The sequence below is a fragment of the Phyllobates terribilis genome, unplaced genomic scaffold, assembly GCF_046119375.1.
Source record: "Phyllobates terribilis strain yellow unplaced genomic scaffold, ASM4611937v1 Scaffold_4__5_contigs__length_816908805, whole genome shotgun sequence".
Lineage (NCBI taxonomy): Eukaryota > Metazoa > Chordata > Amphibia > Anura > Dendrobatidae > Phyllobates > Phyllobates terribilis.
The window spans coordinates 662,900,348-662,923,236 of NW_027362764.1; the positions used below are offsets into that span (position 1 = coordinate 662,900,348).

A 22,889-nucleotide genomic window follows, 5' to 3' on the forward strand; every position below is an offset into this window, starting at 1 on the left:
TTAGTTAGTGGTGATTTATTAAGGCCATTTTTTTTTGCAAAAGCTCTGCATTGGGACAAATGATATTCATCAAAATTCTTATTGCTGCCAGATATCACATTGACTAATTACGCAATGTAGGAAGCAGAAACAGATGATGCAGAAGGACTCGGCACCTGCTGATGATAGTGAGTCATGTGGATCATGCATAGTCCTAAGCACTAAAGATTTATTTTAGTTTTAAGCAGGTTTATATATTTAGAACTTTAATGGAGCAGTGGACATAAATAGAAATCACAGCTCTCTAGTATAACACTACTTTTCATAAAAGGTATAAGCAGAAAAAATTGTGCTCCGCAACAACTACTTAGAAGTAATCGTCTTCTCACAATATCAAATTATTAGAGGGCATAGATGTAGTTTTGATATTTGATCTATGCATTTAAAGATCCTGACTATACTCTCATAACCCTCCATAAGAGCTACAGAGCTCTGTAATTTCAGAGAAATAAAGCATATTTAGGGCTCATGTACATGGTTGTTTTGTGGCTCACAACATGTCCGTGTATATGACAGAGGATTATCGTCTGACATATGCCTCAATAAAGTGCAATGGCAGGTAACAAACACAAATCTAGACTGCCATTGTGAGGCGTGCGGGGCAGTTGAGGTCTGCTAGAACCAGCTAATGATGTAAAACCACACTGCAGCTACACTGATGTAGATGGCAGGAGATAAATCAGTCAAGCAGGGTACTGTACAGGAGCCGATTGTGCACAGAAGCATAAGGTGAATGCTACAGATAGATATGCTTGATGATAACTCAAAGAAATGGGGGTTGTCAGGAGCTCGCTGAAGAGGCGGGGAGGTCTGCAGCATGGAGAAGATGAAAGTACTGCTGGGAAATGTAGTTTTAGCAAACAAGGATAGGATCTCCAATTCTGCTTCATGTTGGGCTTAGTCTGTATGTTAACAATAAGTATGCACTTACTGTGCTTTGTGAACAATAATGGAATTCTGGGAATAATCATTTAATGTCATTAATATTATGGGGAATGCCCTGTAAGTTGTAATGTGCATCAAGAGTGTCCCCTTTAGTTATATCTTTATCGTGCTTATATAGCACCATCGTATGTTGCAGCACTTACAGATATTGTCACTCACTGTCCCCAGTGGATCTCACAATCTAACATCCATAGTCGGATGAATTTTGGGTGTCAGAGCAGAATACTTGGAGGAAACCTATGCAAAGGCAAAGATGGGAAGAACATATAAAGTACATGCAGATGTTGCTCTTGGGAAAATTTGGGTTATGTGATACTTTAATACAGATGGCCTTTGTTAAATACAATCCATCAATTCCAGATCGGTGCGAGTCGTAAATGATTATTCCCCACTCCACAAAAAAAAAAGACAAGTTATCCCCCACTCCATAGTATAGGGAAAACCTGCTGAACAACTGCTGGGACCCCAAACAATTCCAACATCAGCGTTCTGGAATCCAGAGAAAGGGGTTCTGCAGCGCCATCCTTAATGGAGCAGAGATGCACATGCCGGGGCTTCGCAGGTAGACCCCCAGTGATCAGCAGACTATCCCTTATCAAAGGGATAGGAATAAATTTGCTTTGTTCGGAATAAATCTTTAAGGTACGAATACACATTAGATAGCTGTCGCCGGATCAATCATTCGACCAACTGATATCACCCCCTATGCCCACCATATACAGGAATACTTGGGTTGACTGAGTGCTCCTTTACTGCTTACATCACATTCACCGGCAGATTGAGGGGACTCTAGAGGGTGCTGCATCCCCTTCATTTAGAGATGAAAGAATCGACTTGCAGGTCCTTGGTCCAGAGGCCACATCAATATTCTGTGGCCACATCCTACCTGGCAGAATCCAAAACGCCTCTCCTGATTTGCTGGCCCAATAGCACTATGCCTACTAATCAGGAGAGACTCTGGGAATGCCGTCAGGAATATGGACATGGCCTCTTACCAGGGTCCAGTGGATTGATTCACTCATGTGTATCTTCATTTTATACCAGGTACAGCTCCTCCTTCTAGTTGTGGTTGGTATTACTGCTCATCTTCTGCTCTGTCCCATTCAAGTTAATGGGATTGAGCTGAAATACCTGGCAAGGCCATCGCCAAAAGCACAGATCTGTGGCTGGGGAACAATGAAGGGCATTTGCTGGAGTGATAGAGCTTCATAATGCCTTCAGTTAGTCGATAACATCCATACCAGGAGTTGGACCCCCACTGATCAGATGTTGATGGTCTACCTTACGGATCAGTCAGTGAAAACATTATTCCAAAAATCTCATACTTGATGAGACTGGTGTACTTACTTTGAAAATCCACATCAGAATCAATGTTCTGTACATAATTGTTTCCAACTCTTATTTTATTCTCAACAATATCTTTGGGATGAAGGATTTTGCTGAACACGCACAAAATATGTTGTTTTCCTTTTTTGCAGGTACTGCTATGTGGATACTTGGTAGCAATGACTGATGTGGAATCTACATATGCAGATTTCATAGCCTCCGGGAGAACAGGAAGAAGAAATGCCATACATGATATACTCGTCTCCTCTGCGAGCGGGAACACAAGTGACCTGGCGCTAAAGTTATCAGAGCTAGACATTAACAAGTCAGGTAAGAGTATTACATACAAGTGTGATATCAGCGAGATACAACGTCCATGTATGAAGGAGGTAAAGAGATTGGACAGTAAAAAATATTTATCACCTATGCACAGTGTATGATGACTGGGACCACGGCTTATCACAAGAACTTTCCCTGTAGATAGGTAATAAATGCTGTTTAAGGTCCAACTCTTTTAATATTTTTTATTAAACTAGCACAGCCTCTATTCTGATGATAGCTATAGCGCAATGTAGGGAATTACAAATACTCAGGAGTACAGTGTATGTGTTTTATGAATGTGTGAAATGCTCAAATCATGTAAAATAAACGTATAATACTTTTCTGACATATTTCCCTTTAAAGTTCAGTCATTTGTAAACTTAGATCTCTCCTTGCTTCTAATTCACTAGAAGCAATTCATCATATCTGCGATGCAACCTGCCTAGTACATACAGTGGGGCAAAAAAGTATTTAGTCAGCCACCAATTGTGCAAGTTCTCCCACTTAAAAAGATGAGGTCGGCCTGTAATTGACATCCTAGGTAGACCTCAACTATGAGAGACAAAATGAGAAAACAAATCCTGAAAATCACATTGTCTGATTCGGAAAGAATTTTTTTTCAAATTTTGGTGGAAAATAAGTATTTGATCAATTACAAACAAGCAAGATTTCTGTCTCTCACAGACCTGTAACTTCTTCTTTAAGACGCTCCTCTGTCCTCCACTCATTACCTGTAGTACTGGCACCTGTTTGAACTTGTTATCAGTATAAAAGACACCTGTCCGCAACCTCAAACAGTCACACTCCAAACTCCACTATGGTGAAGACCAAAGAGCTGTCGAAGGACACCAGAAACAAAATTGTAGCCCTGCACCAGGCTGGGAAGACTGAATCTGCAATAGGCAAGCAGCTTGGTGTGAAGAAATCAACTGTGGGAGCAATGATTAGAAAATGGAAGACATACAAGACCACTGATAATCTCCCTCCATCTGGGGCTCCACACAAGATCTCACCCTGTGGGGTCCAAATGATCTCAAGAATGGTGAGGAAAAATCCCAGAACCACACGGGGGACCTAGTGAATAACCTGCAGAGAGCTGGGACCAACGTTACACAGGCTACCATCAGTAACACACTACGCCGCCAGGGACTCAGAACCTGAAGTGCCAGACGTGTCCCCCTGCTTAAGCCATTACTTGCCCGGGCCCATCTGAAGTTTGCTAGAGAGCATTTGGATGACCCAGAAGAGTACTGAGAGAATGTCATATGGTCAGATGAAACCAAAGTAGAACTGTTTGGTAGAAACACAACTCGGCGTGTTTGGAGAAGAAAGAATGCTGAGTTGCATCCAAAGAACACCATACCTACTGTGAAGCCTGGGGGCAGCAACATCATGCTTTGGGACTGTTTCTCTGACAAGGGACCAGGATGACTGATCCGTGTACATGAAAGAATTAATGGGGCCATGTATCGTGAGATTTTGAGTGCAAACCTCCTTCCATCAGTAAGGGCATTGAAGATGAAACATGGCTGGGTCTTTCAGCATGACAATGATCCCAAGCACATCGCCAGGGCAACGAAGGAGTGCCTTCGTAAGAAGCATTTCAAGGTCCTGGATTTGGCCCAGCCAGTCTCCAGATCTAAACCCTATAGAAAACCTTTGGAGGGAGTTGAAAGTCCGTGTTGCCCAGCGACAGCCCCAAAACATCACTGCTCTAGAGGAGATCTTCATGGAGGAATGGGCCACAGTGTGTGCCAACCTTGTGAAGAATTACAGAAAACATTTGACCTCTGTCATTGCCAACAAAGGATATATAACAAAGTATTGAGATGAACTTTTGTAATTGACCAAATACTTATTTTCCACCAAAATTTGAAAAAAAAATTCTTTCCAAATCAGACAATGTGATTTTCAGGATTTGTTTTCTCATTTTGTATCTCATAGTTGAGGTCTACCGATGTCAATTACAGGCCTCTCTCATCTCTTTAAGTGGGAAAACTTGCACAATTGGTGGCTGAATAAATACTTTTTTGCCCCACTGTAAGTCACCCAGTCATAGGCATGGGGTCCAATTTATTAAAGCTTTGATACCAGTATTCTGATGTAAAAGGCTTTGAAAAGTTGCAAAAATTTTGGTTTAACTCAAGACTGTGCTAATGTTTTTCAACTTTTAGTGTTCTCACATCATTTTTGCCCACCTCCAACAAAGTGGGCAGAGCTGAGGTGGGACGGGGGGGTGTGGTGACCACACCTTGTTAAATTCATGATGAGCAGAGGATTTCACTATGCCACAAATCTTACTTCAGCATGGAATGATGTAGGATTTGTGGTGAGATGCACACGGAGGAGCAGACCTCTTGTCCGACGCTGCCAATCTACGAAGCAACATGTGCTTCTTAACCCTTTCATGACCTTTGATGTACATCAAAAGTCACGTCCCTGCCTTTGATGTGAGTTTGCATGCCAGCAGATGATGGCTGATTTAATCAACCATCATGTGCCTTCAACAGCCTGTAGTGGAGAGGAGCTCTGGCGGCAGCTGTTAACAGGTTAAATGCCCCTCTCAAACTTTGACAGAGGCATTTAACAATTTCCATCAGGGGGCGCGTCATTCCACCCACCCATCGGAGTGACTGTGACATTATTGTGGGGCATTGATGGGTTTTCATGACAGCCGGGAGTCTGCTAAAGACCCTGTGCCTGTCATTACGGATCTCCTGTGAAAGCCAGTGTTTACTTGGCGTTTATAGGAGATTGTGATTTTCACTATATATAGTAGTGCTGATGCTGTCACAGGTTTACAGTGACAGAGAGGAGCCAATAGACCACGGTGTCTGATTTCACATACTCCTGCACTGATTAGAAGCACTTCACTATCATATTAAACAGTGCAGATTTCTGATAGCAGTACAGGGGTTAATCTGCTCAGTTGAGAGTCTCTGGAGCTTTCCTGGTTTGATTGTTTCAGCTGTTCGTTGTTGGCCACTCCCCTCTGCTATATATACTCACCTCTGGCAATCAAGGATTGCCAGTGTTAGTTTTATGCTGCCTGGTTCTGGAGGTGTTTGTTGTTTGAGGAGGCATTTGGAGTGTTGTTCTAAAGACTGTTGCCTAGTGATTTGTCTGTGTGCATATCCTCATCCTCTCCTATTTGGTTTTTCCTTCCTTTTACTTCCCAGTGTTCCACTCTGTTGTTTTTGAGTGCATATTTGTATGATTGGTATTTTCATTTATCCCTGTACATCTTCCCTTGTTAGTTTGGTTTGTGTAATCTTATACACAACTACTCTCTTCTTCTTGGGGTAGCGGACAGTTTAGGGCTGATTTAGGAGCTCAGCAAGGCACATGGCCCTGGGGTCCTCACCATTAGAAGTAATCCGGGAAGCAGGAATAGCTAGGGTGCCCCTAGCTTTAGGGATAGGGAAGGAGCTCCTAGCCCCAGGATATCAAACAACAGTGTCATGACATTAATAGTTCTTCAGGAATACCTGAAGAGCAACGGTTTTCATCATCTATTACATCTGTGTGGAAACGGATTCTTAATAATTTGAAGAAGATGGTGTCCAAATATAAGAGTGTGGCTGATCAGAGGCGTTTGGTGGGTCCGGAGCTGTGTGTTAGTGATTTGATGTGGATGTCCTCGAGGAACATTAAGTTGAAAGTTCCTTCTTTTGGAAACTGGGACCCAGGTTCATTGGTCCTTCTAAGATTGTGGCTGTCGTCAATCCTGTAGCATTCCGTCTTGCTTTGCCACCCAGTTTTAGAATTGTTCAGTTGAGAGTCTCTGGAGCTTTCCTGTTTTGATTGTTTGATTGTCTCAGCTGTTCAGTGTTGGCCACTCCCATCTGCTATATATAGTCGCATCTGGCAATCAGGGATTGCCAGTGTTAGTTTTATACTGCTTGATTCTGGAGTTGGAGGTGTTTGTTGTTTGAGGAGGCGTTTGGAGTGTTGTTCGGTGATTTGTCTGTGTGCATATCCTCATCCTCTCCTATTTGTTTTTTCCTTCCTATTCTTCCTGGTGTTCCACTCTGTTGATTGTGAGTGCATATTTGTATGATTGGTATTTTCATTTATTCCTATACATCTACCCTTGTTAGTTTGGTTTGTGTGTTCTTATACACAACTACTTCCCACTTCCCAGGGTGGGGGGAGGGACAGATAAGGGCTGATTTTGGAGCTCAGCAAGACACGAGACCCTGGCGTCTTTATCATTAGAAATAATCTGGAGAACAGGGATCGTGACAGATGCACTGTTATGTATAGCACAAGTGATCAGACGATTGCAGCTTCAAGACCTTAAGACGACTATTAAATACAGTAAAAAGGGAAGAAAAAAAAGTTTAAAAATATGAAAAAAAAAATGAAAAAGTTCAAATCACCCCTCTTTTGCTCCAATAAATATAGAACAATTTAAAAAAATAATATATACACATATTTGGTATCGGTGCGTTGTTAAAAGTCTGATCTATCACAATATAAAGAAAATGAATCTAATCTGTAAACAGCGTAACGAAAAAAAAAATCAAAAATCAAAACGCCAGAATAATGTTTTTTTTGGCCGCTGCAACATTGCAAAACAAAGCAATAAGAGGTGATCAAAAGATCATATCTATCCCAAAATGGTATCGGTAAAAACATCAGCTCGGGCACAAAAAATAAGTCCTCACGCTGCCCCAGATCACAAAAAATGAAAATGCAATGGGTTTTGGAAAATAGTGACAAAAGCAAAACTTTCTTTTTTTTTATGAATTTCAGAATTTTTTTTCACCACTGAAAGAAAAACTCTGTCTGTCTATTTATGAAGCATAAAAAGAAGGCAGCACTCCAATTTAAATGCAAAAAAGAAAAAGTGAACTTAAAGCCCAAATGACAATGTTTCGGTTCACAGAACCTTTCTCAAGCGGCTTGAGAAAGGTTCTGTGAACCGAAACATTTTAATTCACACATTCTCTATTTAATGGGTAAATGAGTGTATTTAAAAAAAAAAAATTACATAACATGCAAAATACTTAGCCTCAACCTTAAAAAAAAAGCTTTTAAATGTTTTAAAGAAATTAAATGGGTTTACTGAAAATCTAATACAATAAATTAAAATGCATTCCAATTGGTAGTGATTAGTGTTGAGCGATACCTTCCGATATCAGGAAATATCAGATCGGATTTGATCGGGCCGATACCCAAAAAGTATCGGATATCGCCGATTCCGATACCGGAAACCAATGCAAGTCAATGGGACACAAATATCAGAATGAAAATAAACCCTTTCTTTCCTTGTAGGTTAATTCTACATGAAGGAAAACAACTAACAATAATGTAGAATGTATTGGGGGAGGTGGTTGCCCAAATCGATGGGAACAGTGCTCACAGTGAAACATGAAAAGCCGGCAATTCATCAGCGCATACACCGGTACCCGACAATTTAGAACAGAAAGAATAGAGCTTCACACATAGATTAGATAGATAGAAACATGTCAGTCACATATATAATAAGTACAGTGACAGTGTTGCTTACTGTACTTGTCATTTAGTGTAAAGGATTTATTTAAAAAAATATTAGTGTTTTCATGCACCGTCTCTTTAAAAAAGCTGGCCGGCAATTCAGCAGCGGTACCTGACAATTTATAACAGAAAGATAGAGCATCACACATAGATTAGATACATAGAAACATGTCAGTCACATATATAATAAGTACAGTGACAGTGTTGCTTACTGTACTTGTCATTTAGTGTAAAGGATTTATTTAAAAAAATATTAGTGTTTTCATGCACCGTCTCTTTAAAAAAGCCGGCCGGCAATTCAGCAGCGGTACCCGACAATTTATAACAGAAATAATAAATAATATTGCAGAAATATTTATAACAGAAATATAGTGCGAAGCCCCACGTCAATTTTTTTTAAAATTATTTCATGAATTTCCTGAAATAATTTAAAAAAAATTGACGTGGGGCTTCGCACTATATTTGTGTCCAGCCAGGTACAGCAGGCAGGAACAGGCTGCCCCCAACCACAAGCTGCCTATTTGTACCTGGTTGGACACAACAATATAGGGAAGCCCTTTTTTTCTTAATTATTTCATGAATTTCATGAAATAATTAAAAAAAAAATATGTGGGGCTTCGCCCTATTTTTGTGTCCAGCCAGGTACAACTAGGCAGCTGGGGGCTGGAATCTGCAGCGCAGGGAGGCCCAAGCTTTCTGGGCCCCCCCCCCGCTGCAAATTGCAGTCCGCAGCCACCCCGGAAAATGGCGCGTTCATAGAAGTGCCATCTTCTGGCGCTGTACCCAACTCATCCAGGGCCCTGGTGCGGTGGCTCACTGGGTAATAAAGGGTTTAGGGCCAGCTTGGTATTATCAGCTGGCCCTAAGCCCGAAATTCATGGGGTCACGCCAATATTAGACATGACCGCCATGAATTTCTAGTAAAGTATTTAAAAAAAACACAACACCCAGAATAAAGTCCTTTAATTGAAATAAACACACAATTCTTTATTGTTCTAAATTAAACCATACCTACCATCACGCCCATTCCAGCTGAAGCCAACGATCTCCTGCAATAAAAGAAAAATAATAAACCAACATCATCCTTACCTTTCGATGGTTCCCAGGACAGCTCCAGCTCTGCTACATTGAGATGACAGGCTGGATCGCAGCAGAAAGCTGCCATCCAGCCTGTCATCCCGCAGACACTGAGAAGCGCAGGCATGCTTGCGCTCCTCAGTGTCAGGCTGTGACGGCATCCAGATGAGCCGAGTCTCTCACGCTCACCGCATGCGCAGGAGAATTCTCCCACGCCGTCAATGACGTGCATGAGGTGAGCTGAGTTCATTGTCGGCTCATCGGGATGCGCCAATTCTGGCACTTAGCCTCGCTCTTCCACGCTGCCCTGGTGCGATGGCAGGGGGTAATAGTGGTGGGGTTCATGTCAGCGCCAGCTGCCATGAAGCCCAGGTTAGTAATGATGGGCGTCTATAAGATAATTTATTTGAAATAAAACACACCATTTTATTTAATTCTTAGTTTACTAAAAAAAAATAGTTACCTGTCCACGTTCCTGCGCTGATCTCCCATGCACAGCTGTCACATCTGGAGATGGTGACAGCTGTGCATGGCTGCTGTAAGCTCACACTGCCGGGAACACGTCCGCTCCCGGCAGCGTGAGCCCTGACTGAGGTCACCGGAGTGCATTCAGTCAGCGCTGCTCCGGAGACCTCCTTTACGGCACTGCTGTGCCGTGGGAATTTCTCACGGTACAGCAGGGCCGTAAAGGAGCTAACCGGAGCAGCGCTGCCTGAACTCTGGTGAACCCGCTTATGCTGTCATTCTAGCGGCGGCAGCGGTTCAGAGCGGTCACATTGTATGTGGCTGCTCTAAACTGGAGATCATCGTGGGACACTCGTGGACTACTACGGAGGGGTAAGGATAAGGTTGTGGTTTATTATTTTATATTTTATTACAGGAGATCGATGGCTTCGGGGAATTAGGTGTCTAGGTGAGTATAGGTGTAGTTTTTTATTTTTTACTTTATTTTAGGTGGCGATCGGCGGGGACAGGTAATGTATAAACTAATTTATTTTAGGTAACCACTGGCCACCAATGACATGTATTTAAAATGTATTGGGGACCAAAAACAAATATATATGGGGGCCTAAATAAACACATGGGGCAGTTTAAATAGCAGGATCAGGCTGATGGGAACTACTGCTCCCATCAAGCTGATCCTGCTGGCACGAGTGGACGGGGGACAGACATAGGCCAATGGGAGTAGTAGTGTCACATCGGCCTATGTCTGCCTGCACGCAGACACCCGCAGACATCGCACAGACACCGCGCACACCCGCAGACATCGCACAGACACCGTGCACACATCGCACAGACACCGCACACACCCGCAGACATCGCACAGACACCGCGCACACACCAATCATGATGGGTCTGATGGTGTGCGAGGTGTGGCTGACCTGTGCGGCCGTGGGAAAGTTCATGTGAGTTCATGCAGTCAAGCATGAACTCACATGAACCCTCTGAGGGCACCGCGGCTACTTCAAATGAACAGCTGATCTGCCTCACTTGATACCTCACCTGTTCATTTGAAATAACCGGCGGGAAAGCGCAGCACAGAACGGGAAAGCTGGCGGTGAAGTCTTTTCACTGCCAGCTTCCCCGCCCAGGTCCTTCGCTCCCCGCTCCTTGGTGCTGCGCTCCCCGCCCGGTCTTAACTTACGATCAGGATGGGGGGAGCGGAGGATCGGGGTGGGAGGCTGCGGGGAAGCAGTATGGGGCTGTGTGATTGTTTAAAAGCTGGCGGCTTTTTACCTCCCGTCGGCTTTTAAACAATCAGGAGAATTCTCTCACGCTGGGATGGCATTCTGATGACAGGCTGGATTGCAGCTGAGCGCTGCCATCCAGCTTGTCATCCTTCAGAGACACTGCAGAGCGCAGGCATTATGGGAACTTCCGATTCCGGTATTCGATATTCTAAAAGTATCGGAATTAAGTATCGGAATTCCGATACCGCGAATATCGGCCGATACCCGATATTTCAGTATCGGAACGCTCAACACTAGTAGTGATTTATAAAAAGGAAAAATGCCAGATAGAATTCACAGATAAATACTACTTCTTGGTCACAGTGACCAGTGTGTATTGTCAGCAATCCACGGACAGAGAGGTAGACTGCTCCTTCACACACACTTTCTCCTAAATAAGATATGTAAGATTAGAAACACACCTTATGAAATGTAAGAAAGATTAACCTTCATGTTAAGTACGGAGTAAAGTATACAAACAGGTGTTGTGTAAGTTGTTGGAATCGAAGCCCATGCGTCAGGAAACACAAATTAATGAAGCGGCATTAGATATCAGTTGGTCAAAGTATGATAGAAGTATGATATCATTATCAAGTATAGACTGCGGAGGAGCGAAGAAGAAGCTACAGGAGGGGAGAAGCAGCTGTTACTGGTTAATTACGTGCGAAACAGAGAATGAAGATTGATAAAATGGTGCAGACAGGGTCTCTGCTCACACGTATTTTACTGGCCACATCCACATACAGTCCTGTTCACAATCCCACTGACAATTTTATCAAAGGAGCCGTTCCTTAAAGAGGTTGTCCGGTGATAACAAATTATCATTATCACCCATCCACAGGACAAGTAATAACTTGCTAATCAATGGGGACACACACTGATTGGCAGATTGGGGAAGTTTTATCCCCAGTGGGGAACATTATTTTCCGTTCCGAAATGGCGTGGCAGGTCGGACCCTGACCACAGCTCCAATCATTATCTATGGGGCTGCCAAAAAAAGCCGGACACCGTAGCCCATAGGGAGTAAATGTATCAGCAGGGGGAGCGATCGCACTGCCACTCCATACTAATGGATATAAAAGTTTGCTGTTCTGCCAATCGGTGCAGATCCCAGCGGTTGGTCCTCTATTGATCAACAATCTATTGTCTATCCTGTTGATAGGTGCAGAAAGATACGTGTACAATAGTGTAACTTGGTTACCAAATAAGTGTCCAACCATGGTCGGGTCATGTTTTCTATCAAAAACCCATATATGACATCCAAAGACTCTAATAAAGTATATGGAGAGTTGTAGTTCTCATGGGACAGTCCCTTTAATTTTTAAAAGTTCTAAAATGCTAAATAATCTTCTATGTCATGAACCATCAGATAAAGGGATTGTCTGGAGATTTAAAAAAAAGGAGGATCTGTGTTTGTCATCTATTTAATGAAATGTGTGGTGTAGGACATCTGTATTAAATTCCCAAAATATTTGCATGAAAAGCTACAGATATTTATTTGTAGTGAATGGCGTTTTAAAAAAATCTCATATACGTGAAAGTGAGTTATTTTTGGTGCAGATATTACCTCTTCAAATATATGCAATAGGAATTAGTTATACTCCTGGTGGTCTTGTGGTTAGCAATATAAAGATTCTTTTGTATCTTGTCTGATCTTATAAAATGTAACTTTATGGAAAACAAAGTGGTATTTTCACATTGCACTTTTTTCAAGGCTTCCAAAAAGCCACTATATAAGACAACCCCTTTAATACACCAATTAAAGGGGTTGGTCACTTCCTCTTGTTGGTGCATCTTTCCTAGCAAACCAATTGACACTTCTATCCATACAATCGTTTCTGGTGGAGAAGCACCTCCACTAGTGTTGAGCGAGTTTGAATTGTCAACTCCTTCGGCGAGCATTTGCGGTCAAACAGGCAATCCCTGCATGTGTCACAGGTGTATGACAGATGTGACACATGCAGCCGCGGCGACACTTTCATCAATGCGGAGCACGCCGCAAATACTCGGCAAGCACCCGAGCGTGCTCGCCAAAGGGGTTAACAATTCATACTCGCTCAACACTAATCTCCACCTCTGCCGCTCGGCAGGGTCAGAATGAGGGTCCAATGGTGGTTCTAGGGTCTAATAGGGCCACCGCAGCACTATTTTTTGATATCACAATCCCAGTTCTTCTCCACTATTGTACTCTTCTTGCAAGGATATTTTTATGTCAATTGCTTTATACTAGGTGTTATCTAGAATCTTTATCTCATATTCTTAAGGGATATAACCCTCCTTTTCTTAACAGTCTTGTGACACATTGTTTTTTTTACCTTAACTGTTTTTTTTTAGGATATCTAATAAAATAAGCATATACTGGTGAACCAATTTCTACAGTGGGTACGGAAAGTATTCAAACCCCTTTCAATTTTTCACTCTTTGTTTCATTGCAGTCATTTTGTAAATTCTAAAAAGTTCATTTTTTTTCTCATTAAAGTACACTCTGCACCCCATCTTGACTGAAAAAAAACCGAAATGTAGAAACTTTTGCAAATTTATTAAAAAGAAAAACTGAGATATCACATGGTCATAAGTATTCAGACCCTTTGCTCAGTATTGAGTAGAAGCACCCTTTTGAGCTAGTACAGCCATGAGTCTTCTTGGGAATGATGCAACAAGCTTTTCACACCTGGATTTGGGGATCCTCTTCCATTCTTCCTTGCAGATCCTCTCCAGTACCGTTAGGTTGGATGGTGAACGTTGGTGGACAGCCATTTTCAGGTCTCTCCAGAGATGATCAATTGGGTTTAGGCCAGGGCTCTGGCTGGGTCAGTCAAGAATGGCCACAGAGTTGTTCTGAAGCCACTCCTTTGTTATTTTACCTGTGTGCTTAGGGTCGTTGTCTTGTTGGAAGGTGAACCTTTGGCCAAGTCTGAGGTCTAGAGCACTCTGGAAGAGGTTTTCATTCAGGATATTTCTGTACTTGGCCGCATTCATATTTCCTTTAATTGCAACCAGTCGTCCTGTCCCTGCAGCTGAAAAGCACCCCCATAGCATGATGCTGCCACCACCATGTTTCACTGTTGGGATTGTATTGGGCAGATGATGAGCAGTGGCTTGTTTTCTCCACACATACCACATAGAATTATCACCAAAAAGTTCTATCTTCATCTCATCAGAGAAGAGAATCTTATTTCTCATAGTCTGGGAGTCCTTCATGTGTTTTTGAGCAAACTCTATGCGGGTTTTCATATATCTTGCACTGAGGAGAGGCTTCCGTCGAGCCACTCTGCCTCAAAGGCCCGACTGGTGGAGGGCTGCAATGATAGTTGACTTTGTGGAACTTTCTCTCATCTCCCTACTGCATCTCTGAATTGAACCTGAAGTGAACTGAAGGTACCTGGAAACTAAGTCACAGTAAACAATGTTTGTTTTTGTTTTCACTCTCACCCCCTTAATCCTTCACTTCTTTCAACCACCCCTAATCCCTACACCTGGAAAGGAACTCTTCATCTCTCCCTCCATTCTCCCCACCCATCTCACCTCTTCCTCAGAGCTATTCCACAACATACAATCCTTTGTCTCCAAACACAGACAGCCACCTCATGCCCTCTCCTGCTCCCACCTAATAACGCTTTCTCTGCTCCTCCTTACTGCCGGCGACATCTCTCCAAATCCTGGCCCTCCTCACCACATCCCTACATTCACTTCCACCTCCTACCCCCGATCTATCCCAAACTCTCGTAACCCCTCTAACCTTACACCCATCCGCCCAGCCCCCGCTTCCCCAGTTCCACTAACAGGAGCTCTATGGAACGCTCGCTCTGTCTGCAATAAACTTTCCTACATTCACGATCTCTTCATCACTAACAAGCTTTCCTTCCTCGGAATCACTGAAACCTGGCTCACCCCCTCCGACACAACCTCTCCTGCTGCACTTTCGTATGGCGGATTCCACCTCTCCCATACCCCCCGCCCCAACGGCAAGCACGGTGGAGGAATAGGTTTCCTCCTCTCAGAAAACTGCTCCTTCACCCAGATCCCACTGCCACCCGCAATTACTCTCCCGTCTTTTGAAGTGCACTGTGTGCGCATCTACTCCCCCTCCAACCTCCAACTGGCTGTCATCTACCGCCCCCCAGGATCAGTCACCACTTTCTTTGACCACTTCACCACCTGGCTACTTCATTTCCTCTCTGTTGACATCCCCACTATCCTCATGGGCGACTTTAACATCCCCATTGATACTTCCCTCTCAGCTGCCTCTAAGCTTCTATCCCTCACTTCCTCCTTTGGTCTTACCCAGTGGTCTTCCACACCCACCCACAAAGACGGCCACACGCTGGACCTCATCTTCACCCGCCTCTGTTCCCTATCTAACCTCTCTAACTCACTTCTCCCTCTCTCTGACCACAACCTACTCACATTCTCTTCTCTCTCCTCCCCGGGGCAACAATCCCCACTCCACAAACTTGAATACCCTCGTAGAAATCTCAAACACCTTGACCTATACTCTCTCTCTGAATCCCTCCTCCCTCTTACAGACATTAGTTCCTTACATGATGCAAATGCTGCTGCCACTTTATACAACACCACAACAGCTGCAGCTCTCGATTCGGTCGCCCCCCTCATGCATACCAAGACTCGCACAATCAACAGACAACCCTGGCACACCAGCCTAACTAAAGAACTGCGACGGGCCTCCAGGGCTGCTGAACGTAGATGGAAAAGGTCCCACTCCCATGAGCACTTCATCGCATTCAAACAGTCCCTCACTACCTTCAAGTCCACACTCACTGCAGCAAAACAAACATACTTCACATCTCTCATACCCTCCCTGTCCCACAACCCCAAACAACTATTCAACACCTTCAATTCTCTCCTCCGTCCCCCAGTGCCTCCTCCCTCTCCTCTTATTTCAGCCGAAGACTTTGCCTCATTCTTCAAGCAGAAGATTGACACCATCAGACAAAGCTTTTGCCTAAAGCCCCCACAGCCCCTCCCCACACCTACTCAACCCTCCTCCTCCAAAACTACATTCTCCACCATTTCTGAAGATCAACTTTCCTCCTTACTCTCCAAATCACACCTCACCACCTGTAAACTTGACCCAATCCCGTCCCACCTCATCCCAAACCTTACCACTATCTTCATCCCAGCCCTAGCCCACCTCTTCAACCTGTCACTAACAACTGGTGTCTTCCCCTCATGTTTCAAACATGCCTCAATCACACCCATCCTCAAAAAGCCCTCCCTTGACCCATCCTCTGTGTCTAGCTATCGCCCCATATCACTTCTCCCCTATGCCTCAAAACTACTGGAACAACATGTCCATTCTGAACTGTCCTCCCACCTCTCCTCCTGCTCCCTCTTTGACCGCCTACAATCTGGTTTCCGACCGCACCATTCTACTGAAACTGCACTGACTAAAGTCACAAACGACCTACTAACCGCCAAATCTAAGTGACACTACTCTGTCCTCCTCCTCCTAGACCTGTCATCTGCCTTTGACACAGTGGACCATTCCCTCTTACTACAGACTCTTTCATCTCTCGGCATCACAGACTTGGCCCTATCCTGGATCTCCTCATACCTAACAGACCGGACATTCAGTGTCTCCCACTCACACACCACCTCTTCATCTCGCCCCCTATCTGTCGGTGTCCCCCAAGGTTCAGTTCTAGGACACCTGCTCTTCTCCATCTACACCTTAGGCCTGGGACAGCTCATAGAGTCTCATGGCTTTCATTATCACCTCTATGCTGATGACACACAGATCTACCTCTCTGGACCCGATATCACCTCCGTATTAACCAAAATCCCACAATGTCTGTCTGCTATTTCATCCTTCTTCTCTGCTAGATTTCTAAAACTTAACATGGACAAAACAGAATTCATCATCTTTCCGCCATCTCATTCAACCCTCCCAACTGACCTATCCATCATAGTCAATGGCTGCCCACTCTCCCCAGTCCCTCAAGCTTGCTGCCTCGGGGTAACCCTGGACTCGGAACTCTCCTGCAAACCACATATCCAAGCCCTTTCCACTTCCTGCCGACTCCAACTTAAAAATATCTCCCGGATCCGCACATTCCTAAACCATGAATCTGCAAAAACACTAGTGCACGCCCTCATCATCTCCCACCTTGACTACTGCAACCTCCTGCTCTGTGGCCTCCCCTCTAACACTCTCGCACCCCTCCAATCTATCATAAACTCTGCTGCTCGACTAATCAACCTGTCCCCCCGCTATTCCCCGGCCTCTCCTCTCTGTCAATCTCTTCACTGGCTCCCCATTGCTCAGAGACTCCAGTTCAAAACCCTAACCATGACATACAAAGCCATTCACAACCTGTCTCCTCCATATATCTCCGACCTAGTCTCCCGTTACATACCTGCACGCAATCTCCGATCCTCACAAGATCTCCTGCTCTACTCCCCTCTTATCTCCTCCTCCCACAACCGTATACAAGATTTCTCCCGTGCTTCCGCCCTACTCTGGAACTCTCTACCCCAACGTATCAGACTCTCGCCTACCGTGGAAACCTTCAAAAGGAACCTGAAGACCCACCTCTTCCGACAAGCCTACAACCTGCAGTAACCACCGCTCCACCATACCGCTGCACGACCAGCTCTACCCTCACCTACTGTATCCTCACCCATCCCTCGTAGATTGTGAGCCCTCGCGGGCAGGGTCCTCGCTCCGCCTGTACCAGTCGCTGTCACATTGTGTTCAAGATTATTGAAATTGTTCTTGTATTATACCCCCTTTTTCACATGTAAAGCGCCATGGAATAAATGGCGCTATAATAATAAATAATAATAATAATAATCTCTGGAGCTCAGCCACAGTGATCTTGGGGTTCTTCTTTACCTCTCTCACCAAGGCTCTTCTCCCATGATTGCTCAGTTTGGCTGGACGGCCAGGTCTAGGAAGACTTCTGGTGGTCCCAAACTTCTTCCATTTAAGGATTATGGAAGCCACTGTGCTCTTAGGAACCTTGAGTAATAAAGAAATTATTTTGTAACCTTGGCCAGATCTGTGCCTTGCCACAATTCTGTCTCTGAGCTCCTTGGGCAGTTGCTTTGAGCTCATGATTCTCATTTGGTCTGACATGCACTGTGAGCTGTGAGGTCTTATATAGACAGGTGTGTGCCTTTCCAAATCAAGTCCTATCAGTTTAATTAAACACAGCTGGGAAGGAGTAGAACCATCTCAAGGAGGATCACAAGGAAATGGACAGCATGTCACTTAAATATGAGTGTCTGAGCAAAGGGTCTAAATACTTATGACCATGTGATATTTCAGTTTTTCTTTTTTAATAAATTTGCAAAAATTTCTACATTTCTGTTTTTCTCAGTCAAGATGGGGTGCAGAATGTACTTTAATGAGAAAAAAAATTTACTTTTTAGAATTTACCAAATGGCTGCAATGAAACAAAGAGTGAAAAATTTAAAGGGGTCTGAATACTTTCCATACCCACTGTATATAGTATATACTGGTCAATATTCATATTTATATGGTGAAATATCTTTGTTCAAAGCAAGCGTAGGCATTCGGTCCACCACTGGTGGGGCCATACAGTTCAGTCCACCTTTTCTTTAATTGTTTTATCTCTGTCCTCCGCAAAAGCTGTCAGTGCACTAAACTGTTTGACCCCACCGTAATGCAACGAGCAACAGTGCTTGGTTTGGACAGTCATTTTGTGCTGATAAATTCCCTTTAAACTGTTGACTGGTGCTTCAGATTATGCTGTTATGTCTTTCTTGTTGATGAACAGAGAGAGCTGTTTTCACAGTCTAGTATTTCACAGCTTTGCTGCAGATATCACACATTTGGAAATACCAGGATAGACATGCCTGTATACATTACATGCACAAGTAACATGTTTTTTTTCTAGGTATAATGGGTTTCTGTTTGAAACCTTTAACAGCTTTAAAGGGAATCTATCAGTAGGATCAACCCTCCTAAGAAGTCTACATGGACATGTAGAGCATAGGAAGCTGAATAAAATGATACCTTGATATCTGTGATCCGATGTCTTATTCCAGAGATATCCACAGTTGTCTTAATATGTAAATGAGCTGTTAAGATCTATGGGCCGGACATATATCTCACTGAGAATCTGCCTCCAGAGCTCATTTTAAATGAAAGGAGAGTTACCGTTGTGAGACCAGTAATGACTGACAGTCTGCTGTCCTGATCTACATGGCTCACACTGGTAACGCTCCCTTTCATTTAAAATAACCTCTGGAGGCAGATTCTCAGGGGGATCTATGTCCTGTCCATAGATCTTAACAGCTCATTTACATATTAAGAAAAACGTCAATTTCTCTGGAATATGACTGGATTACAGATATCAAGGTATCATTTTATCCAACTTTCTATGACCTACATGCCCGTATAGACGGCTTAGGACGGACAATCCTGACAGATTCTCTTTTAAAATTCTTTTAATAATAATACAAAAACAGTTAATGATTTGAATCACTGAATATTGTTTTTCTTAATTCCAGAAGGTGATGAAAATGAACAGACAACTCCTAGCGAGAAACCTAGGGACGAGCAAAGCCAAGCACCAAAACAGGAGAGCTAATAACTGTAGTGTCTGAGACACAATGTGCTTTTCCATCTGAAGGTTCTAAACCTGAAAGCAATATGAAGTTATCTAGTGTATCAAGAGGAGGAATCGGCCCGCAGATCAGAAATGACTGGAAAACATCTAAGAAATTGCAAGCAGCAGAGATGGTTGAAGGGTCTTTTCCCAATTTCTTCATAAGCAATGGCTGAGATATTTAAGATGCAGTTAGCTACTTGAGATTTTTAGGAAACACCAGTGGGTAGCCACAGAAATACTCATTGTGGTTTTTGAAATCCTTGAAGGATTTTAATTCTGTGCTGTTGTAATGGCTTCCATGATTTATATAGCTCAACTAATTATCCCAATCACAGAAAAAAAAAGTAAAAATGATACATTAAGCTATAAACTTTGTATTAGTGTTTTAATAGCTTTTTATGTTTGAATGTTTTGTATGGCACACTTTAATATTTTATACTTCCCCATCATAAATGTGCACATGTGAACCGGTGGCCTCACAAACAAAGGGCTGATTTCTGTTTTTATTCTCTTTAGGTTTTTGTCATTCACACCTCCAAACTGGTAATGTTTCACTGATACAATAGCTCTGGTAATAAAAGAGCGACGAGCCAATAATGATGCACTGTGTTTAGTAGCCAATGAAGTCACTGTGTTATCTATTTGTCAGCTCGTAACTCACTAGGACTTGGATATTATCGATGTCACTATGGCAAATCCAAATTTTCACAACACAAATATTCACGAGGATAAAAGTTTCATTGTCACTAAAATGTTGTCACTTTTTTTATCTTCTAAGACTCATTGCAGCCATTTTTGTTGTACTAGGGAGCGGAGCACTATACTAAAGGTTGGAGAATAGGAATGCACTGAGGAAGAGTGTGTCGTTAGCTGGTCACACCAATTCCTTCCAAAATTAGTACCTATTTCTAAGACTCTTCTGGTTACGGATGTAACAGTGCACTTTTTAATGTTTGTACACTTTACTAATTGTGTGGTTGTTTATCAGTTATAACCAATAAAGTTTAACCAAATATCTTGGACTTGTTCGTTTTCTTCACAAATGTGTGCTCTTAGCAAATGGCAATAATCCGGTGCTAGGGGGGCAATCGAAAAAACTAAAACGTGTTTTTATTGAAACCACTACTAAAGGTAATTCCATGATCTAAGCAGCTTAAGGAAGTGACCTGAAAATGGGGGTGCATCTTATAATCCAAAGTGAATTTACCGGGGGGCGGCGGCGGAGCGAGGTTACTGGAGGCAGGGTCGTTGCTTCAGGAAGCCAGCGGTGTCTCCTAAGATCTCAATCTGCACACGCGCCGCCTCCAGCGGCCATTTTCCTGAAGCCTACTGCAGGGAGATCATTAGGAAATGGGACTCCGCTCTACGGTGCCGACATCTTCTGAGAGCCCAGGCACCGCAACATCGCCTCTCTCCTGCTGCCGACAGCTTCCTGAAGCAGCGACCCTGACACCTGTGATCCCGCTCCATGGCAGCCGCCCGCCCCACCCCCCACAGGTAAGCTACCCTTAAAAAAGAAAAAAGCAACCAAAACTGTTAATGAAGATGCTTCAGGAATAAAAAAACACTAGTGTTTTCCTGAAGCATCTTCTGCTTCAAAATTTATACGGGTACACCAGCATCTATAAGACATTGTGTGCACACATCCTTAGAGTGTGTTCACATTGAGTCTTTTTGCTGAGTTTTGGAGAGGAAAATCCAAGTGAGCTTTGGCAAAGGGGAGACACTAGTCCCGATCCTCGCTGTGGCCCTCTGGCTCAGAGGGATAGGGAATGGCTTGTTGTTGGCCCTCCTCCTTTCGGAGCGGGCAGTGATACACTGAATCCTTGTGCAGTGGGTGTTTTTGTGGCACCGTCACATTTTTCAGAGGACCTGGGTGAAGAGAGCACGATCTCCGGCTTTCAATAAAAAAAACGATGGTTTCAGAGAAAAACATACAAGTAGTTTAATAGCTGCCTGGGACCTAGCCATATTGAAGACTAGTTGGACAAGAGGGCTCCCAGAGACCTCTACATGTCAATGCCCTGGAGTGTCAGGTGACTCCCAGCGTGCGTGTATTGCGAGAGACCTGCAGTCATTACCAGTGAGCGGCTATTAAACATCGCTGCAGCATTTCAGAGTTAAACACATATGGCTGAAATCATGCAGCCAATGCCTGATAAATACTGCCTTTGGATCAGGCAGCATTTATCAGCTGTCAGGATCCCTTTAAGCATTATTATGTTCCAGGTCAACATTGTTTTATGAGTATAAGTAGCAAAGAGACAGATAGTTATTTGTAATGTAACGTTCCTCAGCAGTGCCATCTAGTGGTGAAAGAGAAAAAAGACATGCAATTTAGAGCATTTGATATAAGATTAGTAGAGATGATCAAAGAGATTCAGAGAAACCTGGTCCAGCTGCCATGCCAGAAAACCCTGGCTGCCAGAGCTTCTTATCTGCTGGAATACTCGGCGCTTCTTCTGAATAGTAGGCCCAGAGCAATGTCATTGTCAGGGAGCGATGCACACATGATGTTGCGCTGGACCTACTAATCTGAAGAAACACAGAGGATGTCAGGAGATGGTTCGCAGGTCTCTGCTCAGACAGCCAAGGACTTACAACTAGTGATCAGCGAGCGTGCTCGTCACAGCTCGGTACTTTCCCGAGCATCTCACTGTTCGAGATGCTCGGTGAGTATTTCTGGGATGCTCGGGCAGGAGCTCGGGTCCCTGACCTGCATGTTTGATGCTCTTTAGAGAGCCAATGAACATGCAGGATTGTCTTCCACTCACTGTAATGCCGTAGCCATCTTGGTTGGGGCATTACAGTGATTGGCTGGCCGCATAGCATCATTGGGACTATATAAGACCTGGTGCCGTTATGCTCATCACACTCTAACTTTCAGACAGGCAGAGTAGGGAGATGTGCAGCTGTGTGAGGGACAGAATTGGCGGTATAATAGTTAGATATACAGTACAGACCAAAAGTTTGGACACACCTTCTCATTTAAAGATTTTTCTGTATTTTCATGACTATGAAAATTGTATATTCACACTGAAGGCATCAAAACTTTGAATTAATACATGTGGAATTATATACTTAACAAAAAAGTGTGAAACAGCTGAAAATATGTCTTATATTCTAGGTTCTTCAAAGTAGTCACCTTTTGCTTTGATGACTGCTTTGCACACTCTTGGCATTCTCTTGATGAACTTCAAGAGGTAGTCACCGGAAATGGTCTTCCAACAATCTTGAAGGAGTTCCCAGAGATGCTTAGCACTTGTTGGCCCTTTTGACTTCACTTTGCGGTCCAGCTCACCCCAAACCATCTCGATTGGGTTCAGGTCTGGTGACTGTGGAGGCCAGG

The 22,889-nt window shown here is 43.6% G+C and overlaps 1 protein-coding gene across 5 annotated transcripts in view; it reads left to right on the plus strand.

The window, feature by feature from the left end:
- PKIA (cAMP-dependent protein kinase inhibitor alpha) overlaps positions 1-20,553 on the plus strand; it is a 68,509-nt gene extending 47,956 nt beyond the window's left edge. For 4 of the 5 annotated variants that reach the window (XM_073676755.1, XM_073676759.1, XM_073676757.1 and 1 more), the window contains exons 2-3: positions 2,463-2,640; positions 19,440-20,553. In XM_073676755.1, the coding sequence (XP_073532856.1) occupies positions 2,463-2,640; positions 19,440-19,519 (258 nt within the window). In that variant the 3' untranslated portion in view covers positions 19,520-20,553. The remainder of the gene's footprint in view (positions 1-2,462; positions 2,641-19,439) is intronic. The other variant, XM_073676756.1, reaches the window with a different exon arrangement.
- The last annotated feature ends 2,336 nt before the right edge of the window (positions 20,554-22,889 follow it).